We start from the raw sequence: 21045 nt of genomic DNA on the forward strand, positions 1-21045 counted from the left end.
CAAGAAGAGGCCTCCACATCCAGGTCAAGTGAAGAAGAAGAAGATGGTGCCACCTCCAAAATTCAAGAAATATCAAATGGAGGAGCAAGTGTCATCCCTACACAAGAAGGTATAAATGTTTCAATTAAAAATAAAAATCATATAATATGTTTTGAGTGTAGGGAAAGTGGGCACTACAAGAGCAAGTGTCCCAACTTGGCCAAGAATAAGGGTCAAGTGACACAAAAGGGCAAGGAGAAGCCCAAGGAGACCACCCACGGGACAAAGAAGAGCAAGGAGCACATTGTGTGCTTCTTGTGTCAACAAAAAGGGCATTACCGAAGTCAATGCCCCAAGGGGAAGAAGATGGTCAAGGCTCAAGGAGGCACTAGTCAAGGGGGAGCCTCCAAGGTAAAGAAGAAGGTAACATTTATTGAGCCTACCCCTTTACGTTATGGTAAAAAGCATGATAGTTCTAATTTTTATCATTTTAATGCAATTTACCATAAGAATAGAAAGCATGAGGACATTAAGAAAAAGCATGTGGCCCTACATGCCAAGACTACCCAACCTAAGGTTAGGAAGATAGATAGACATTTGGGCAAGAACACTAAGGATAATAGATACAAGCCCAAGAATAAAAATGCTCATGGATCAAATGAAAAATCAAATACTAAGGACTTAGTGAGGGAAAATCAAGTCTTGCGGTCAAGACTTGATAAATTAGAAAAGACCCTAAAAAGATTGGAAAATACCCTATTAGGGCAAAATGAGCATAACCTTGGTTTAGGGGTACAAAAGCCATCAAATGACCATAGAGGTTTGGGATACAAAACCAAAGCAAAAAATGATGTGCCTAGTTATCATAGGGTTCCATATAGTTATGGAACAAACCCTAAGTCTAGAGGTCAAGTCAAGGATACAAGGGAAGATATCCCTAGAAGTATCTTTGCAACCAAAGTGACTAAGACTTCTAAGAAGTCTAAAAAAGTCACTAACAAGGTCACAAGGGAGGCTATCCCTAGAGTTGACCTAGAAAATGTGACCAAGGCTTCTAAGAAGCCCAACAAGGTCACTAGGAAGGTATCTAGGGAAGTTATCCCTAGTGAGTACCTAAAGGATCCACGGAGCACAAATAGATGTTGGGTTCCTAGGAGCATCTTCTCTACCACATAGATGGTTAGAGAGTGTCAACTCTGATTAGAAGGGTAGTTAACCCAACTTAGAGGAAATTGACACTCAAGGAGCATGTTCAAGGTTTTTGTTAACTTTTGAAAATAAAATGGAATTATTATTTACTCCTTGAAAGAGTAAAATGTGCCTAATGGTGGAAAATTTGATTTTATCTCAAAATGGCATAAATTGGGAAAACCTAGAGAAATACCAAGTTGGGATTTTGGTATTCTCTTAGAAATTTAAGGCAATCCGGACCTTGATTTATGTGATTACTCTTGAGGAAAAATGGAATATGCAAACATTTAAGGATATGCTAAATTTTTAAGTGGCATAAACAAATAAAGAGAAATAGGAATGTCAATTTAGGTTTTGGCATTTCTTTGAAGCATTTAGGGCAATCTAGGTTTAACGTTTTAAGTTAAAACAAGTGGTATATTTTGAGTTAGCTAAGTGGTTAAGGATACTTAAAAAAAGGGAAATCTAGGTATATTCTATTTATGCTAAACCTTGCCATGATTGTTTGCCCATCATATGCCATGACATCATGTCTATTTTTGCATTCATGTTTTATTATGAAAAACTCAAAAATACCATGTCATGACATTCATACATCATGTAGTTATAGGATATTTTCTTTTGAAAATTATTTCCTTTTGATGTATGCCATAACATAATCATGCATTAAGCTTAATTCCTTGTAATTAAGGACAAATGGTATTTAACAACACTTATTAACAAGTGACATCCTAGGTGGATGTCTAGTATCTCTAAAATGCTTAGATAGATAAGCATGATCCCTAGAATAGGGCAAAAACCAAAGTTTACATCTCACAAAGACCTATAAGATGACTTGTATGTGTTTTGTCCACAATAAATACAAGTGAGATGTTAGGATGATGAACAAAACTCAACATGTTGATTTAGTGCATTTCTTTGAGTTTTAAGTTCATCAAAACACATAGTTATGTGTTTTCCCATCATTGGGAAAGTTAATGTACAAGTCATGTGCATTAAGCCCAAGGAACATGGTGGGATATTAGTTTTGAAAATGTTTTTAAAATAATTTTGGAAAACCTTAGTGAAGGCTATCTTTTGATAGTAATCACCATTGAATAGTTAGACACAAACTTGAAGAAAACACTAAAGTTTTTGTAAGTTCTCAAGTTTGTGTCAATCTTTGAAAATATGATGTATTTTCATAGAAAACTATTTTTCCATGATAAATTATACCCTAAATAATGTCGACACAAATTTATACGATTTTTGGAATTTTGTAGAATTTTTTAGGGGTTTCTGAAATTGGCTGAAATTGAATTTCAGCAATTTCAGGCCTCCAATCGATCAGTGAATCGATTGGAGTGCCTCAATCGATCAGCCGATCGATTGAGAAGGCATTTCTCGCGAGCAGAAGCTCGCTGGATCGATCAGCCGATCGATCCAAGAAGACTGAATCGATCAGTGGATCGATTCAGCAGGGTTCAATCGATTGGAACCCAACTCCAATCGATTGAAGATGCTGATTTTGGCTGGGAAAGATTATTTTCAGCATTTTGAACCTATTTTAGTCTAGGTAACCATTCCAATCCCCTGAAAATACATTTGTATACATAAAAAGGGTGTTTTCGTGTGGAAAACAAGGATGGATTGGTTAAGGAAGGCTAAGTTGAAGTTTAGGTTGAGGTTTGTTTCAAATTTTGAATATTTGAACCTCAAAACTTCTAAAATTGGGTTTCCTAAAGTTTTGGGGATTCCAAGTCATTGTTGGTGCAATGATAGAAGTTACCACCATGTCTTTATGGGGAGGGACTCTTTAAAGACATAAAAATTATTTTTCATGAACCTTGGAAGGTGGTTAACCTTCCGGTAAGAACATGCTCAAGGTTGAGCGTTTGAACTTTAATGGGGAGTGGATATCCTCATTGTTCAAGTGGTTTCAAGTGGATAATGCTCAAGGATGGGCATTTGCCTACATTGGGATAGAATGTAGGGTTAAGGTTAATGAAGGGTATGGGACCTTCATTATCGTGCTGATCACAACGAGTGAAGTTGTGAACAACGATGAGCAACTCTTCAGGGGGAGAGTTTTCAACAAGTGAATTTGTTGATGTGTGCCCAAAAATGGGGCATGGTTTGATGTGTGCCAATAAGGGGAGAATGAAAGGGAGTAAGTTAGGCTTTTATCACCTAGAGGGAGGTTGCCCTCTTAGGGGGAGAATGAAGGGCTTAACTTATGTATTCATTTCCTAGTGGCATGAAGAAGGTTTAGGCTATGGGATTAGCCTAACTTACATGTGGTATTGTAAGTGATAGTGTTGGTATTGTCAAACATCAAAAAGGGGGAGATTGTTGGTGCAACATCCCTCAGGTCAAGGTTGACCTGGTTGACCAAGCTTGAGTCTTGGTTTGAGTTTCGATGTTTGACAATGTAAGGTTGATTGAAGAAGAGTCAAGTAGGTCAAGGATGACCGGATACTTGACTGGGAAGTCCTAACTGGGATGTTAGGCAGGAGGAAAATCCTGGTGAGTGAAGCCAGGTGAAAGACCTAGTGAGGGAAGCTAGGCAATTGGGAAGTCCTAGTGAGTGAAGCTAGGCAGGAGGAAAATCCTGGTGAGTGAAGCCAGGTGAAAGACCTAGTGAGTGAAGCTAGGCAGGAGGAAAATCCTGGTGAGTGAAGCCAGGTGAAAGACCTAGTAAGTGAAGCTAGGCAATTGGGAAGTCCTAGTGAGTGAAGTTAGGCAGGAGAAAAATCCTGGTGAGTGAAGTCAGGTGAAAGACCTAGTGAGTGAAGCTAGGCAATTGGGAAAGTCCTGGTGAGTGAAGCCAGGCAAGAGAAATCCAGATGGGTCAAGGTTGACCAGACATCTGGTGAGAGTCCAAGTAGGTCAAAGGGATTGACCGGATACTTGGCACGAGGAAGAAAAGTCCAAGTAGGTCTTAGGGAGTGACCGGATACTTGGCAAGAAGAGAAAAGTCCAAGTGGGTCAAAGGGATTGACCAGACACTTGGTGAGAGAGTCCTAGCTAGTCAAGGGTGACCGAATGCTAAGTCTTATGTACCAACAAGTCATGGTTGACTAGATGTTGGTTTAGGGGGCTTTGGACTTGGTTTTGGGCAAAAACCAAGATCTGGATTGATCAGCCGATTGATCCAGCAGGTTTGGATTGATCCGTGGATCGATCCAGCAGATCTGGATCGATCAGTGGATCGATCCAGAAGATTCCGATCGATCGATCCATCGTGCGAGTCAACGGAAGAACCCTCTAGATCGATCGGTGGATCGATCCGAGGTCCCAATCGATCGGTGGATCGATTGGGACGCTTCTGCTTGCGATAGCGCTGGATCGATCCGTGGATCGATCGGCATTTTCGAGCGAGGCGCTGGATCGATCCGTGGATCGATCCAAAGCCTCCCGATCGATGGGAGCATTCAATCGATCGGGATTCGACCGTTAAGCCGCAGGCGTTCATTTCCTTCGGCATCTCTTCACCGATTCATTTCAGATCTTCACCAGCTTCTCCACAGCTCTTCTCAAGCTCGAGATCGCCAGTTCTTGAAGGCTCTTGGAGGTTCTTCCAAGTCAAGAGGCGGATCAAAGCAAGAAGAAGAAACTAGAGTTAGGGTTTTTGCTCTCATTGTAAGCTTGTATTTCATTACCTTTCCCTTTCTTCTTGTATTGAGTCTTGTAGGGCTTCTCCGCCCTTGGTAGTTACCATAAAGGAGAGTTTTATTAGTGGAGGGTGTGTGTGTAGGTGTGGATCCTTGGACTAGTCACCTCTTGTGAGGTGGATACTAAACCAACCTTGTTAGCGTTGTGTGGTTTGTTTCTATATTTTCTGCTGCGCATCTTTGAAGAAACAAGCAACTCCGAGCAACGAGCCAACGACGAGCTATTCACCCCTCCTCTAGCTACTTTTCGGTCCCATCAGATTTAACGTCCATTTGATAGAGCTTGAAGTCTCAATGTGCAACAAAAGCTAGCATTAAACTAATGGACTCTAATCGGGCCACGGGAGCATAAGTCTCATCATAATCGAGACCTTCGACTTGACTATAGCCCTTGGCTACAAGTCTTGCCTTGTTTCTTACGACTTCTCCCTTTTGGTTTAACTTATTTTTGAAGACCCATTTGGTTCCAATAATGGTGGTCTTCTTAGGTCTAGGAACTAAGTCCCACACTTGGCTCCTTTCAAATTGACCTAACTCATCTTGCATAGCTATGATCCAGTTAGGATCGTGCAATGCCTCACCGACTAATTTTGGTTCGATTTCTGAGATCAAGGCGACCTCATTAGACTCATTTCTAAAGAATGATATAGTCCTAACCCCTTGTTGGATGTCTCCAACAATCTGGTCTTGGGGATGACTAGAGGCTATCCTAGATTGCCTTGGTGTTGGTGGTGTCTCATGAGTGATCTCACTAGGCACAGGCAAGGACTCAGTATCAGGCAAAGGATCAGCCTGAGCCCTTTGTTGCCTTTGCTCATCATCATCGGAGTCAACTTCGACTCTTTCTATGTTTTGATCATTCAAACTTAGACTTCTAAGTTCAAATTGAATTTCTCCTACATCCCTCGATTGATCATTTGATTTAGGGATTTCTTCAAATGCTACATCCGAGGACTCTTCAATCAATTTAGTCCTATTGTTGTAGACTCGATAGGCTTTGCTGATGAGAGAGTACCCGACCAGTATCCCTTCATCAGCCTTAGCCGTGAACTTTCCAAGATGATCCTTGGTGTTCAAGATAAACACCTTACAACCAAACACCCTAAGATGTTTAATTGTAGGGGGTTTCCCAAACCAAAGTTCATGGGGAGTCTTTCCTAAAAACCTATGTATCAAGACTCGATTTTGCACATAGCAAGCTATATTTACAGCTTCAGCCCATAGGTAGCTCGGTAGTGAGTACTCATTGAGCATGCTTCGTGTAGCCTCTTGCAAGACTCGGTTCTTTCTCTCCACAACCCCATTTTGTTGTGGGGTCCTTGGAGTAGAGAACTCATGCCTATATCTTTTTTCTTGACAAAATTCTAAAAATCTATGGTTTTGAAATTCTCCACCATGATCACTTTAATTGTTTTAATTGTTGTTGATTTTTCATTTTCAGTTCTTCTACAAAAAGAAACAAAAATATCTATGGTTTGATCCTTATTTTTCAAAAAGAAAGTCCATGTATATCTAGTAAAATCATCAATGATCACTAAGCAGTATCTACTTCCATTCAATGAAATGACATTACTGCAATCAAATAAATCCATATGCAATAAATCTAAAGCAGTAGATGTACTTACAGCGCTTTTACCTTTATGAGACGCTTTTGTTTGCTTACCCTTTAGACATGCATCACATAATTTTGTCTTTTGGTACTTGATGCTTGGTAGGCCTCGCACTAATCTTTTGTTGGTCAGCTTTCGAATATTCTTCATGTTCACATGGGCCAACCTCCTATGCCAAAGCCATGATTCTTCTTCTTTTGACATGAAACACTTAGCAGAGGCATTAGTAGTACTTTTAAAAGATACTTGATAAATGTTATCTACCCTTGTGCCTACTAGTACCGTGTCAAGTGTGTCAATGTGTTTGACCAGACATTGACTTGAATGAAACTCAATTGTGTAACCCGTATCCCACAATTGGCTGACACTTAGGAGATTAAAGGTCATCCCCTTGACTAGAAGGGCATTTTTGATTTGGAGACATTCGGATATATGAATGTCTCCAACTCCTATAACCTTAAGGCTACCATTATTACCAAACGACACATTACCTCTAATTTTGTTTTGAATGGTAGTAAAAAGTGACTTGTCCCCGGTCATGTGCTTGGAGCATCCACTATCAACAAACCAAGTTGATAGATGCTCCCCCTTGACCAATGCCTACAAGACATGAAAGATAGACGTTTTAGGTACCCAAATCTTGGGACCTAATGCATCTACAATGAAAGACCTAGGAACCCATGCCTTGGTCACAACCTTCCTAGTCTCATGAACCCTAGAAGCATGTGATCTATGAAATTGGGTTCTAGACACTATCGAAATGAAACTAGACTCCTTAGGTTGATATCCTAACCCAGCCTTGTTGTAGACCGCCCTTTGGGCATTTAGAATCATATCTAAGGTCTTAGAGCTAGTTGAGAATTTTTCAAGCATTTTCTTGAGTTTCTCAACTTCACCCTTTAAGGCTTTGTTTTCATCCTCAAGGGCCTCTTGATGTAGGTCATCAACCTCATCTTCCCTAAGGGCCCTCAAGTGCTCTACTTCATCTTTTAATGATTTAATTTGAGTTTTTGATTTCTTAAGTAAAGTAGATAAATGTGCAATGGTTTTATAACATTTTTCTAAATGATGAGAAGTTACCTCTTCATCATCCGAAGATGATGAACCCGCGGCTGAGGTATCACTCGTGTCACCATCACTCCCGGAATCCGATTCCTCCCTTGCGATGAACGCTAATTGACGTGTGCTTTTCTCCTTCTTCTCTTCCTCCGATGAGCTTGAGGAGGATTCATCCCAAGTAGCTTTGAGAGCTTTCTTCTTCTTGGCCCTTTCCTCTTTCTTCTTGAGTTTTGGACACTCGCTCCGATAGTGTCATTTCATGCTACACTCAAAACAAGTGACATTAGTTTTATCAACATTTTGATCGATAGATTTACCTTTCCCTTTGTATCTCTGGCTCCTTCTCATGATTCTCCTTTCAAAGTTGGCCATCTTGCTTGATGATGATCCACCTTCATCATCGACTCGGAGGAGGATGAGGATGAAGGAATCTCCTTTTCCTTCTTCTTTTCTTTCTTCCTTCTTCCATCTTTGCTCTTTTCTCCTGTAACTAAGGCAATACCTTTCTCTTTTTGACACTTGTTAGCAAATTCATGGAGCTCCATTTCACAAAAAAATTCATCTAATTTAACAATTGAAAGGTCCTTGGAGACCTTGTAGGCATCTACCATAGATGACCACAAGGCATTCCTCGGAAAGGCTTTGAGAACATACCTTACAAGATCGCGATTCTCTACGCATTCATCTACGGAATGAAGACCATTGATAATTTCTTTGAACCTTCCGTGTAGTTCACTTACCGTCTCGTTCTCCTTCATGGTGAGGTTTTGTAATTGATTTAAGAATAAATCTCTCTTGGCGATCCAAGAGTCTCGAGTTCCTTCTTGGAGCTCGATGAGCTTGTTCCACAAGTCTTTTGCGCTCATGAATGGACCTACCTTGACGAGTTGATCCTTGGCTATCCCACATTGTAGAGTGACCACTGCCTTGGCATCGGCTTGTCCTTTGTGAGTTTGCTCGGTGGACCACCTTGATGAGTCTAGTTCCTTACCTTCTTCGTCCTTCGGAGGTGTAAACCCTTCCTTGACGGAGAACCACATTGAGATGTCGGTCTTGAGATAATATTCCATGCGACTCTTCCAATATTGAAAGTCCGCTCCGTCGAAGTAGGGTGGACGATTGGTGCTAAACCCTTCCTTCATAGCCATCTTCTTGCTTTTTAGGGTGTTAATCCGGATGAAGAGAACCTTGCTCTGATACCACTTGTTAGGATCTTCGGATGTCTAGAGAGGGGGGTGTGAATAGCCTCCTCTAAAAGCTTAAAGAATTTCTTCCTACAAGTCGTTAGCGCAGCGAAAATATGCAAACGAAAATATAATACAAGAAAAAGAGACAAATACCACTAACACCAGTATGTACGAGGTTCGGGGGTAACTTGCCCCTACTCCTCGGCGTGTCCGTAAGGTGGACGATCCCTTGATCTTTCGGTAGATCACACCCTGGATAGATTCCGGCTAAAGATTTCCTCCTTCTCGGTGGAGTAACCTCTCCACAAAGTCTCAGAAGATATGTAAATAAAGCACAAGACTTACAATGATCAGTGGCTAAAGAGAATGAAGAATATGCTCACAGCCACGCGAAGACGACAGTGAAAGCAGAGCGCAAGAAGGAAGCAGCTTCTCAGCCAAGAGCTCAAAGCTTAGCACACACTCGCTTGATCGACAGAGAGTTTTTTCTCTTTCTTTTTTCAAACATCTCTTCATCCTTCTTCTTATGCCTCTGCTTTTCCACTGCGTTCAGCCTGTACCGAATCGCTGTCAACCTGCACCGAATCGCTGCTGCAAGCTAAGGCGTCGCCAATCACTCTTCCTCCTCATCTGGTTCTCTGAACTCACACCAATAGAACCCATGGTCTTCACAGGTGTCTCTGAGCTCGAACCAATAAGCAGGAGTCAAGCTGATTGCCAGCTGATCGCAGCCAGATCGCAGCCAGTAAACGTTGATGCTCCAATTGCACCATTTGCAGCGAAACACAGTAGAAAGAACACTTTGTCTTATTCTTCTGACGGAGCTTGATTTGAATTTAAGCATTGGCATGATACCTGCAACCTGCAGATTTAAAAAGCTCACAGCAGATGGTTAGCACAGAGAAATCAGAAAAGCAGAAACTACAGACATTATTGTGGATCGGTCGTGAGACCTATCCACCTTTGACCGATCGGGGCTGATCGGTCCAGAAAACTCGATCGATGCGTGGACCGATCGGGCTATAGTGGATCGGTCCATGGGCCGATCCCCTATCCTTTCTCCGAACTCCGTTGCCTCGATCGATCTGAGGCCGATCGGTAATTCTCAGTGAGTTCACGAGAGTTCGATTGGTTCTTGATCGATCGGTGACCGATCAGATAACCATAGTATCACTGGATCGGTCAACAGACCGATCCAATGCCTATGTAGGTTTAGAGCTTCCCAGCCCTAAACCCTAAAGCCTTCCTGGTCTAGAGAATGAGCTATCGAGCCCTTTCTGACCTAGTCCGGAGAACGAGCTACCGAGCCCTCTTCGAGTTCGTCTGGTCCAGAGAACGAGCTACCGAGCCCTCTCTGACCTAGTCTGGAGAACAAGCTACCGAACCCTCTCCGACTTCGTCCGGTCCAGAGAATGAGCTACCGAGCCCTCTCTGACCTAGTCCGGAGAACGAGCTACCGAGCCCTCTCCGACTTCGCGTGCCAAGTTTCCATACTTGGACTTTTCCCTTCCACCTGATCAACCTTGATCAATAATCAATCTGAGTTTAATTAATATCTGATACAAACTTAAATCAGTGTCAACATCAAAACAACAGCCAGGTCAGACTGTATCAACACCTTGTAGGTAAACTAACTAATTTTTTTAGGAATATAGATTAAATAAACCAATGAAGGAAATTATATTTACTAATAAAAATACATTAAAGAATTACTTAAAAAGTTTGGAATGGAAAATATCAAAAAAATTAAAAACACTAATGACAACTAACACAACCTTAGATAGTGACCCAAATAGAAAACTCGTAGATCTAAAATACTATAGGAGTGACATAGATAGCCTTTTATACCTAACTGCAAGTCGACCTGATATTTTATTTGCAGTTAGTATGTGTACTAGATACCAAACATGTGCTAAAGAATCCCACTTAACTAATGTAAAAAAAATATTTAGATATTTAAAAGGTACAATAAATGTAGGAATATGGTACCCCAGATCACCTAATTTTGAATTAATCGATTACTCTGACTCTGATTATACCTACTGTAAATTAGATCATAAAAGTACAAGTGGTGGATGTCAATTACTTGGATCATCACTTGTCACTTGGTTTAGTAGAAAATAATACTGTGTTGCTTTATCTACTACTGAAGTTGAATACATAGCAATGGGTGAGTGTGTAGTACAATTGTTATGGATGATGCACACATTAAAAGACTTTAACTTAGAATATAAAAATGTAAAAATTCATATTGATAACATCAGCTTGATTAACTTAACCAAAAATTCAATGCATCATTCAAGAATCAAACATATTGAAATAAAACATCACTTTATTAGAGATCACGTTGCCAAAGGAGATATTGAACTCAACTATGTTGAGTCCAAGTCAAATTTAACTAATATTTTCACTAAACCACTACCTGAATCTAAATTTAGTAGTTTACAAAGACAACTGGGAATGTGCACGATAGACTAGGATTTTCTTTAGAAAATTTTTTAATATTTTACAAATTCTAGGAAAATTATTTACTTATGTTTTCAAAAATTTTCCATTTCTCTAGTGTTGAAAAATTATTTTGGCCTTAGTCTAGATCAAATCCATAGAAAGCATGAACCTATATATCTAAGAAACAAGCATCTCACAAATACACTAGGTCTACTTTGATTGTGTATTCATAAACATAGAATGACGTGAGATGTGTAGGCCTCTTACCTGTACTTTAGATGCTTATATTAGTGCATCAACATAAGTTTGGATGTAAAATAGCAAAATACAGTGATCAAGCTAAGTAATCCTTCTTAGTAAACAATAAGTTGGATCAAATCTTGCTAACTTGACTAACCAAATGAACACTGCTATCCTTTATATAACTAGTCAGTAACTAACGGTTAGACATATTGAAAATTGAATAATTACTTCCATATTATGTTATCAAATTAAGGGGGAGTAATTGTTTAGACAATTTAAACATAATTTTTTTAAAAAAAACCTTGACAAACATACTTTGAAAAACTTCAAATGTTTTAAAAAAAATCTCTTTGAAAAATATGTTTAGAATGTTTTGAAAAGTTATTCTATGTAAAAATTACTCTTAAAATATTAGAAAATTTAATTTGAATAATTTCTTTATTATCTTTTACCTTAAAAATCTTCATTAGAATTTTTTTTTACAATTACTTTGAAATTTCTTTTAGAAAAGTTTTTGAAATCACTTTGAAATTGTTACTTAGAAAATTTTGTTTAATATTGTTTTGCCAAAGTTATTTTGAAATTTTTTTAAACTTAAAGAAGTTTTTGCAAAGTCTTACTTCAAAAATGCTTTCAAAAATAACTCATTGGAAGTTTGCATTAAACTTCCCTTAAAAATAATACTGGGAATTTCTCTTTAAACTTTCTTTTGAAAATCTTACTTAGAGAATTTTTCTTAACTTTTCTGTCCAAGTTTTTTAAACAATCCTACTTTGAAAATTTTAAATCTTTGGAAATTAATTTCAAAAAGAACTTTAACATGTTTTTGAAAGTTATTACTTTTGAAAACTTTCTTGCAATTTTTTTTTTTTTAAAAAATATCTACTCCTCCATCAAATAAAGCTAAGTTTTTGTTTAAAACTATCACTTTGCAAATCTTTTAAGTAGCTGATTTTTCAAATTGTTACTTAGTTATTTATGCTTTATGCATGTATTTGTTGATATATGACAAAGGGAGAGGATAGTGTGTTAGGTTAAAAAAATATACTCATTTTAATTGCCTTATTGTATTTTTTTTCTAACTTTAACCCGAGTTGTCATTACATCAAAAAGAGAGAGATTGTTGGTGTATGTTGCATTAATAATCTGGTTTTGATGTATGACAAATAGGTTAAAGTTAGATGTAATGTTTGTCTAACCTTTTCTACCAAGTGTGCAAGAGTTGACTAATATGAGGGATCTGACACCAGGCTGAAATCCAGCTAGGTCTATGAGCCTGATAGTTGGTGGAAAGTCTAGATAGGTATGGGGGGTCCGATATCTGGCAGGAAGTCCGGTTGGATCCATAAAACCTAACAACCGACCGAAATCCAGTTTGGATCAATAGATCTGACAACTAGTGGAAAGACCTGGTGGGTCAGAGGCAAGTCAAGTGACTGTAAGTAGTAAGTAAAGGTAAGCAACTGGAGGAGAGATCTAGTGAGGGCGCGTTCCCCATTGAGGGAACTATAGGCGTCGATCCAACTTAGGTCCATTTGGAAAGCCTAAGTTGAGATCTTAACTAGATTCTGGTCTTGAGAAGACATGATCAAATTACTACCCTATCTGCGATGTTGTGTTAACTTTGTTTTACAAGGTAGATATAATTTTTATTGCCCGAACTAACCTTTTCTTGCAAGGAGAAGGCTGCTGAAGAAAAGGACTCCGGGTCTTGAGAACTAACCTTTTATTGCCTGACAAGTTTCTCTCTTGCTGGGTGCTCTAAAAACGCTCCTGCGACGCTGTGAAGCTCCTCCGACAACCGGTGACCAAGACTTTCCCATTTTGTTATTGTTGGTAACTATTATTTGTAGTTCTTGTACTTAACTCCTATAAACTTTTTGCGAACTATTAGTGGATTGCCCAATGAAAGCATTCGACGAGTTCAGGCCTTAGAGTAGGAGTCGTCGAAGGTTCTGAACCAAATAAAACTCAGTTTGTTAGCATTGGTTTATCTCTCTTCCACTGTGTACTTCGTTTTAATTCGCTTTTGATTTTTAACGATCGCTATTCACCCCCTCCCCCCTCTTCTAGCATTCTTTTCGATCTACATTCAGGGCAGCCTAATACGGGCTCGAGTGTTGTACTACGGGAGCTTATCAAATTATAATTAAAGTTGTTGAACCCTCTCTACACTAAAGTAGTATAGGGATGACTCGAGTCGTCTCACAAGGAATGTAATCATATGATGATATCTTCAGGATTGATTATTGCTTTAAATTTTTAACATGAAAATGGAGGGGTTGGGTTTGAGTTCTAAACTACAATATGAAATAACAAATCAAGTTTGAAACTAAACCTAACGAACAAAAGAGCAATGCAAATATGAAAATCTAGTCTAACTTAAACTATGATTGCAAGGAAAAGTAAAAATTGAATGAAATCTGGAGCATTAAAGAAACCTAAGATAATCTATCCTAATTACATTCAATTAAAGGACAACTATCACTAACATTTAACCAAACAAAGTGTTGAAAGAAATTAAGGAACTAAAATGCATTAATAAAGCTATCAAAGGCGTTTGGGGCATTACATCAAACAACTTGTGAGCAACATTCAACTTAAGCCTAATCTAGATGATCTAGAATATGGGAATTTGAATTTAATTACAATCAACAATCAAGAACTCATTCAAAACATAAAAACCAAAGAAGCAATCACAATCAAATAAATAGACCAATCTTGGTGACAAAGAAGTTGTCGTTGGATGCTTGAAGTGTTGATCAGAACTATAGAAGACGGAGCTCGAATGAAGAAGAATGGGTAGTAGCATGAATTAAGAATGCAGATCTGATCAGAAATCGAAACTTGGTCTGCCCAGATCTGGTCCGGATGAAGGAAGTGGCAGCATCTTTGGTCGTGACGAGCAAGTTGGCGTCGGTGCGTGGGCGTCGGGTCCGATCACGCGAAGAAGAGATGGAGAGGAGATGACCGGCCGACGGTGGTGGAGTGGAGGTGGACCGGCGGCCCCTTTAGTGGAGTGATGGAGAAGGAGGAAGAAGTGGTGTACCAGCCTTCGGAGCGTGAGAAGCCGAGCGAAGAAGAAGATGCGTGCTTTGTGGATTTTATTTCCCTAGATATGATTTGACAGTCCTGATCAATCTAGATCTGATGGAGCAGCTAAGATCAAATCTGAGTGAATGGTCGAGATCAACTAGAGCTCATTGAATGGTCAGGATGGCTAGATCAAGATGAGCGCTCAGATCATGCCAGATCTACACAGATTGACCAGAATCAACCAGATCTTGATAAATGGCTAGAATTAATCAGATCTGAATCTTTCATTTAATTTGCTTCAGATTTGATCCAATGGCTCAAATTTCTTCAGATTGGACTTCTCATTAACTCAAGCCTTTAGGTTCAATTTGGTTCAACTTGAGCTCAATCCCTAAAAAATAAAAGTGCACAATTATAAGTAGAAATCCATAAAAATAGGAAGAATTATAACAAAACTCATAATATGAATCCAACTCAATAAACATGACAAGAATCAATAATTAATCATATGAAAGGATTAAAACATGAAAATTAACGGCAGAAATAATGCATCAAAATGCTAGTTATCATAGCCTCCATTTTTTTTGTCCTTTCCGTCTTAACACCAGCTAGCTCCTGAGCTTGTTGGGCCTTCATCTCCACTACTCTGAATAGGACATCCTATGTCTAAGCCTCTTGTGGGGTGATCATGTTAAAAATCTGGCTCGTAGAATTCTCCTACTCAATTATTTGCCCCCGTAGGGCTTCATTCTCCCGGTGTAGCCCTGCGACAACTTGGGACATGCTCATCCCAATCAGCCATAGCTACAGAGGAATAAGATTAGCAGCATTCTATATACTGGGGCAAAATAACCAAAACTCACCGCTGTCAGCTCTTGGGAGAATTTGTCCGCCAACTCCAGTAGCGGGCAATCTACCACTTTGTTTATCGTACCTTTCTAGGCCTCCGCTAGTAGACCCTTCAGTCGCACCTGCCCAGAGGCAGGCGAGGGATTTGAAGATGAAGCTGGGGCCAATACCTAGAGGGAAGGCACGCTGAATGCAGACGTAAACTGGAAGCAGCCTTTGGGTGGGCGTGATGACTAGGGGAGAGCCTCCGAAGGCTAGATGGCCGACAAAGGAGGAGGCACTTGAGGAATGGAGGTGGCGAGGACCCGCTCGCCCCTGAGGCCACTTCCCCTTATACTAAGGGAGGTGGGATTGAAGCAACCTGCCTGGGAGAAGCCGAAGTGCTTTCCTGAGTTAGAGTAAACCCCCGAGCGACTAAATGGGCCGAAGGCGACCACTCGAGGGATGACTGCACAAAGGGAGTAACTCGACGCCTCTTGCATTGGAGCCATAAGGGTGACTCCAGGCCACGATGGTAGTTTCCTCAGGGAGGGTGAGGGGCTCTACGGCTACCACTTCCTCGTTGGCGGCTGTAACACTACATAGTCAAGGGAGGCCTCTCCTGAGGAACCAGTTGGCTGAGTCTCTCGGCCAACCAATATGGCCTACCCTTGCCATTTTATCACATCTTTCTTCATCCATGTGGACTAGAGGGAATAGGCCTTAAATATAATGTTCTCTCCACAAAAATAAAACAAGGGACCTCAGTTAGTGAGAAGGCAAGAGCTATGTTATCTAGGCTTACCAAAATGGGAGGGAAGTGTTGTTTAGATGAGACTCAGTCCAAACACATGAAGAAGACTTTCTCGTAGTAGGGAAGGGATGTGGAATTGCACGCCCACCAGTTTCTCCGAGGCAGTAGTGCATGCAAGCACGTGGTAATGGTCTCCCAATTCAGAGGAAGAAAGGAGAATCGCTCACCATTCAATCGACCAAAGTAGGGGCTCAGACGCTTGGATAAAAAAGAAATGAGATTTCTATCCCTTATTCGAGAAGGGTATATTTTGAAAGAAGATGACCTTCAGTCGAGATTGAACCATGAAAATCCCAAGCTCCAACTTCTTAAGCTAATAAAAGTGATGAAACATATGGGGGATAAAGGGATATCATACAGACGAAATATGATCGTCATTCCGCACATGGCACGGAAAGGCATTGCGAGTAAATTGTGAGAGCTGAATGCGAAGATATTGGCTTATCTCCGAAAAAAATTGAGGGATGGGAAATTGTAAACCAGCGTGCAATTGATCTTTGAAGAAAGTAACGAAATAGGGAGGAGGGCGATGAGGACGATCTTAAGGACCAGGAATACAGATGCAGAAGATTGTGGGAATCTCTATGTTTAGCTTAGCCGACTCGAGGTCACAACTATTGAAATCAGAGTGGAAGGTAGCATACCAAGGGACGAAAGTTTTTTAAGCCATCGAAAAGGGAAAAAATGAAGAGAAGAGTCAAGAAAGAACATTTACTAGGAGGGTTACAGAGAAAGTTGCAGGCAGTACAAATCGTCAAGCCAAAAGTTGAAGAAGACGAGGCATGAATGAATCATTTCCTGCAACACTTAGGGTTTTTAATAAGAGTCCTGAGGGTATTTTTGAAGTTTGAACTGTCTAATTAAAACGACCCCAACAAGGGCAACCGTTAGATATGGGGAAATGAATTGCCATTCGAAATTCGTACAAAAAGGAATATGTCAGTCATCGCATGGGAATAAAGTTGGTGAGACACATGGCAATTTCCCATAAAACAACATTTATGATGGATAGGAAAATTAAATCATTACACCGATATGCTATCGTCGGCGCCTTACCTCACATTTAAAATGGCTGACACACATTTAACAAGCTTTTCTTTTCAAAAAGGTAGTTATTGGTAGTGTCGAGGAGAAGCCATTGGAGTGGTGGCCAGGTCAAACAGCAAAATGATAGTAAGACTCGAGTCTATTTAGTCAAGTTGTGAGTCTCCTTCAACTAGACTTAAATGTGAGACTTGTGATATGAAGTATAATGGATGACCCCGGGAATAGTGGGAGACCAATGGTCAATGTGATGTGGCAGTCAAAAGTTAAAAAGAGATGACAGTCAAGGTCGAGGAGTACGGGTACAAATTGACCATTTCCTCCAAGACTTAGCTTCAGGGGCATTACCCCGGTCTACTCTTGGCCGGTCCAAGTGCCGGAGGCCCCCAGGGCTCTGGCCATCACTTTTCCTAGGTACCATCCCAGTCTACTCTAGTCGGTCCAAGTATCAGTCGGACCCCCAGGGCTCCACCCGTCACTTTTTGTAGGCATTGTCGCAGCTTATTCCCGACTGACCCAAGTGTCAGCCAGCCCCACGGTTCTGCCCATCACTTTTCCTAGGCACTGCCCCAGTCTATTCTTGACCGACCCATGTGTCGATCAGCCCCCAGTGTTCCGCCCATCACTTTTCTTAGGCACTGCCCCAATCTACTCTCGATTGACTTTAGCGTTGGTCGTTCCTCCAAGACTCAGTCCCTCACTTTTCATGGGCACGACTCCCAATCTACTCCCGTTCAGCCCAAGTGTCGGTCAGACTATCACCAGAGAACAACATTATCAGGGAATCGCAACCACCTGTCAGAAAATAATGGTCATTTGTTAGGGAATATTCTGATACTCTGCCACATACATGTCGCGAAACCTTCCTTCACCCAATGGAAGTCTGTCGTACATCCTCTATTATCTGACATACCCTGACACTCGACATTCTCTGATGCCTCATTATTATGGAAATTATGAGAGACAATATAAAGAGGGAGGTTCTTTCTGTTAGCCAGGTACACGCACATATATGCATCTACTACAATTCTACTTTTTCTTACACTTTTTGCTTGACATGTTTTGCTGACTTGAGTGTCAGAGAACTTGCATCAGAGACTTCTTTCCTAGTTCTCATTCTAACACCCTTGTATGAGCTCTCTATATGGTGTGTGTAGACTCGTGGATACCATTTTCGACGTCTCCTCCTTGCTCCCCTCGAAGATCTAAAAATCTGCAATGCATCTTCAGGTCCAAAAGCTCATTCCGCTTTTCGTCAACGTTCTCGCCTTCATCATCAGCTTCCCATCTGACTCTCTGTCTAACTCAACTTCCAGATGGGATCATTTAAGAAATAGATTAAAGAAATTTTCTATTATTTTCAATCCCTTTATTTGCTTCACCAAATATTTGATCCAAAGGAATCAAAAATGAAAATTATTTTGGTTTTAAAAAAATCTAAAGGGAATCATTTATACATTTTCAAAATTTAGAGATTCTATTTTAAAATTATATTACGGACACTGATGATCAAAGACAGGTTTAGTAAACACAAAAGGAACTGACTCGACTCAAGATATAAAATGACGTCCGAATACATAAACATGCCATACCGTTGACCATTTTATTAGGTTAATTTAATTAGTTGCCTAACATTATCCAACTTAATCGTTAGAAGATTTAATTAATTTGATATTAATATATGTATTGTTAAAATGTACTATTGATATTTATCATTTTATATTAATATAAATTAGAGACAGTTGACATAATACAATCTGAAAGCGAGGTTCATACACACCAAGGTTGGAAACATAATCAAGTTCACAATCAAACCTTTAGATTTTTTAGAGCAAAATATTAATTAATAAAATAATAAAATAAGCAAAATCTATCCTCATGATTTTTTTTGTCCATTAATAAAACAAAAAAAATAAAAGAAAAACGGTTTGAATCGACATAAAAATAAACAAATAATTATTAAATCATGAACAAAAACAAGGAAGGAATTATTAAATTGCCATAAATTAGGCATTTAGGCTAAACCCGATTGTATTGTATTATGTCAACAATGTCGACGGCAAAATTGAGCCTCCGCCACCACCTCAATCTTTCTCATCGTCGCCGCTGCCGCCGCTTCGACAGAGCACTTAAAGCTGGCCTCCACCGTCGGCATCATCTTCGTCTTCCTCTCCTCCTCCCTCCCCATCTTATTGATCTGGATATACAGCTGCCACTGGCGCCGCAACGACTTGCTGCAGCAGCGCCGGTGGGCGGCGGAGGCGGTGGCGCCGCGCCCATCGATCGAACGGCCGCTGCCGGCGCTTCCTCTGGTCCCCTTGGGTTCCTTCGGTGGGATGGCCCCGGCGGAGGAGTGCGTGATCTGCCTGGGCGAGTTCGAGGGCGGCGAGGAGCGGGAGGCGATGGTGAAGGTGATCCCCGGATGCCGCCACGCCTTCCACCCGGAGTGCATCGACCGGTGGCTCCGGTCGGATGTTTCCTGCCCGCTCTGCCGCTGCACTGACCTCGCCGTCGTCGCCCCTCTTCCTGAAGATCTTGTTCGCGGAGACGGAGGAGGAGAATTAGGCGGCGGCAGCGCCGCCGCGCAACCTACGGATCGGGTTGACGTGTCTCAGGCGACCGACACAGTGAACAGAGGAGGAGATTGAGCACCGAAAGAACGTTTTGGAGATTAAGGCATTCACAAGATTTGATGGATTCTAATCATTGATTACTTTAATTAATTAAATGATATTAATGTCAAGGCAATGTAACAGTCGCAAACACACATGACAAATGTCGACATTCATGTGTTATATATAAATAAATACATTCCGGCTATTGTATCTGAGTTAAATTATATTTTTTTAAAGAATTAAAATCTTATTTTCTTGAAATCATCAAAAATAGTAGAACTTCCAAGACTGTCATTTAAAAATTAAAATCTTATCAATTAAAATCTTAAGTTGAGCTGGCAAACCATTAAATTGATCCGGTGGGAAACAAATAATCAACGAGACATAGAAAAATATAAGATGGAGACGAAGAAAAAGTAAATCAACAAATATTCAATAATTTACTACATAAGAAAACCATCAAAGAAGTTATTGACTTTTGAGGTCAACGTTTGTCTCATTTCAAGCATATAAATGACGGGGAAACAACCTGTCTTAGCTTTGACTTTAAACCTCCTCTTGCCTATCTCCGAGTACAAAATTGGTAGCATATTTTAATATAAAATTATTTGATATTTGATATTTTTGATTTAACTCTATATTATAATAATTTTAGGATTCATAATCTAATTTTAAAATATTAAAAAAAATCAAATATTAAATTTAAATTAAAACTTAATTACTCAAGTCTAATCTATGACTCATTTGAAATATATATAGGTGAAATTAGGGTGGTAAAGAAGCAAAGTCGAGTCAAACTTTGAAATGTTCAAGTTTTTTTTTGATAAGATAATTGATTCGAGCCGAGTTGAACATAAAATCAACTAAATCTTTGAAATAGTTGTTCAAGTTTGATTTGATTTATTTTTTATGAGTTCGGACTTATTTCATTTAGATGTTGAACTCTCAATTCAAATTTGTTTGATTGTTTGAAACTTTTGTTTATTTGATTAATTTTAGAGTTTGATAATTTAAATTTTTTTTTTTTTTGTTATTTAGCATGTTGATAAGAGTTTTATTAATGAACTTGATTCATGAATATTATCTACGAATGTTGCTCACGAATATTGTTCATGAACATTATTCACAAACTTTGTTCATAAGTATTAACGAGTTGAACACATATGTATTCAAATTTATTTGTTTAGTTTAACAAGTTGTTTAATCTTATTTATTTAATTGATCTTGTGTGTATTGAACAAACATAAACAAACTCTTATCAAACCAAACACTAAATTTGTCCACAAACATTTCATTCATTTACGACGCTAGGTGAAATAGATATATGTTTTTATTAAT

General features: G+C 39.6%; 1 protein-coding gene across 1 annotated transcript in view; it reads left to right on the forward strand.

The window, feature by feature from the left end:
• LOC121994973 (probable E3 ubiquitin-protein ligase ATL45) overlaps nt 1-19740 on the forward strand; it is a 71273-nt gene extending 51533 nt beyond the window's left edge. Inside the window, exon 2 of the mRNA XM_042548842.1 lies at nt 19163-19740. Coding sequence (XP_042404776.1) covers nt 19163-19740 — 578 coding nt within the window. The remainder of the gene's footprint in view (nt 1-19162) is intronic.
• Nucleotides 19741-21045: the final 1305 nt, after the last annotated feature.

Source organism: Zingiber officinale, chromosome 6A (genome assembly GCF_018446385.1).
Source record: "Zingiber officinale cultivar Zhangliang chromosome 6A, Zo_v1.1, whole genome shotgun sequence".
NCBI classification, from domain to species: Eukaryota; Viridiplantae; Streptophyta; class Magnoliopsida; order Zingiberales; family Zingiberaceae; genus Zingiber; species Zingiber officinale.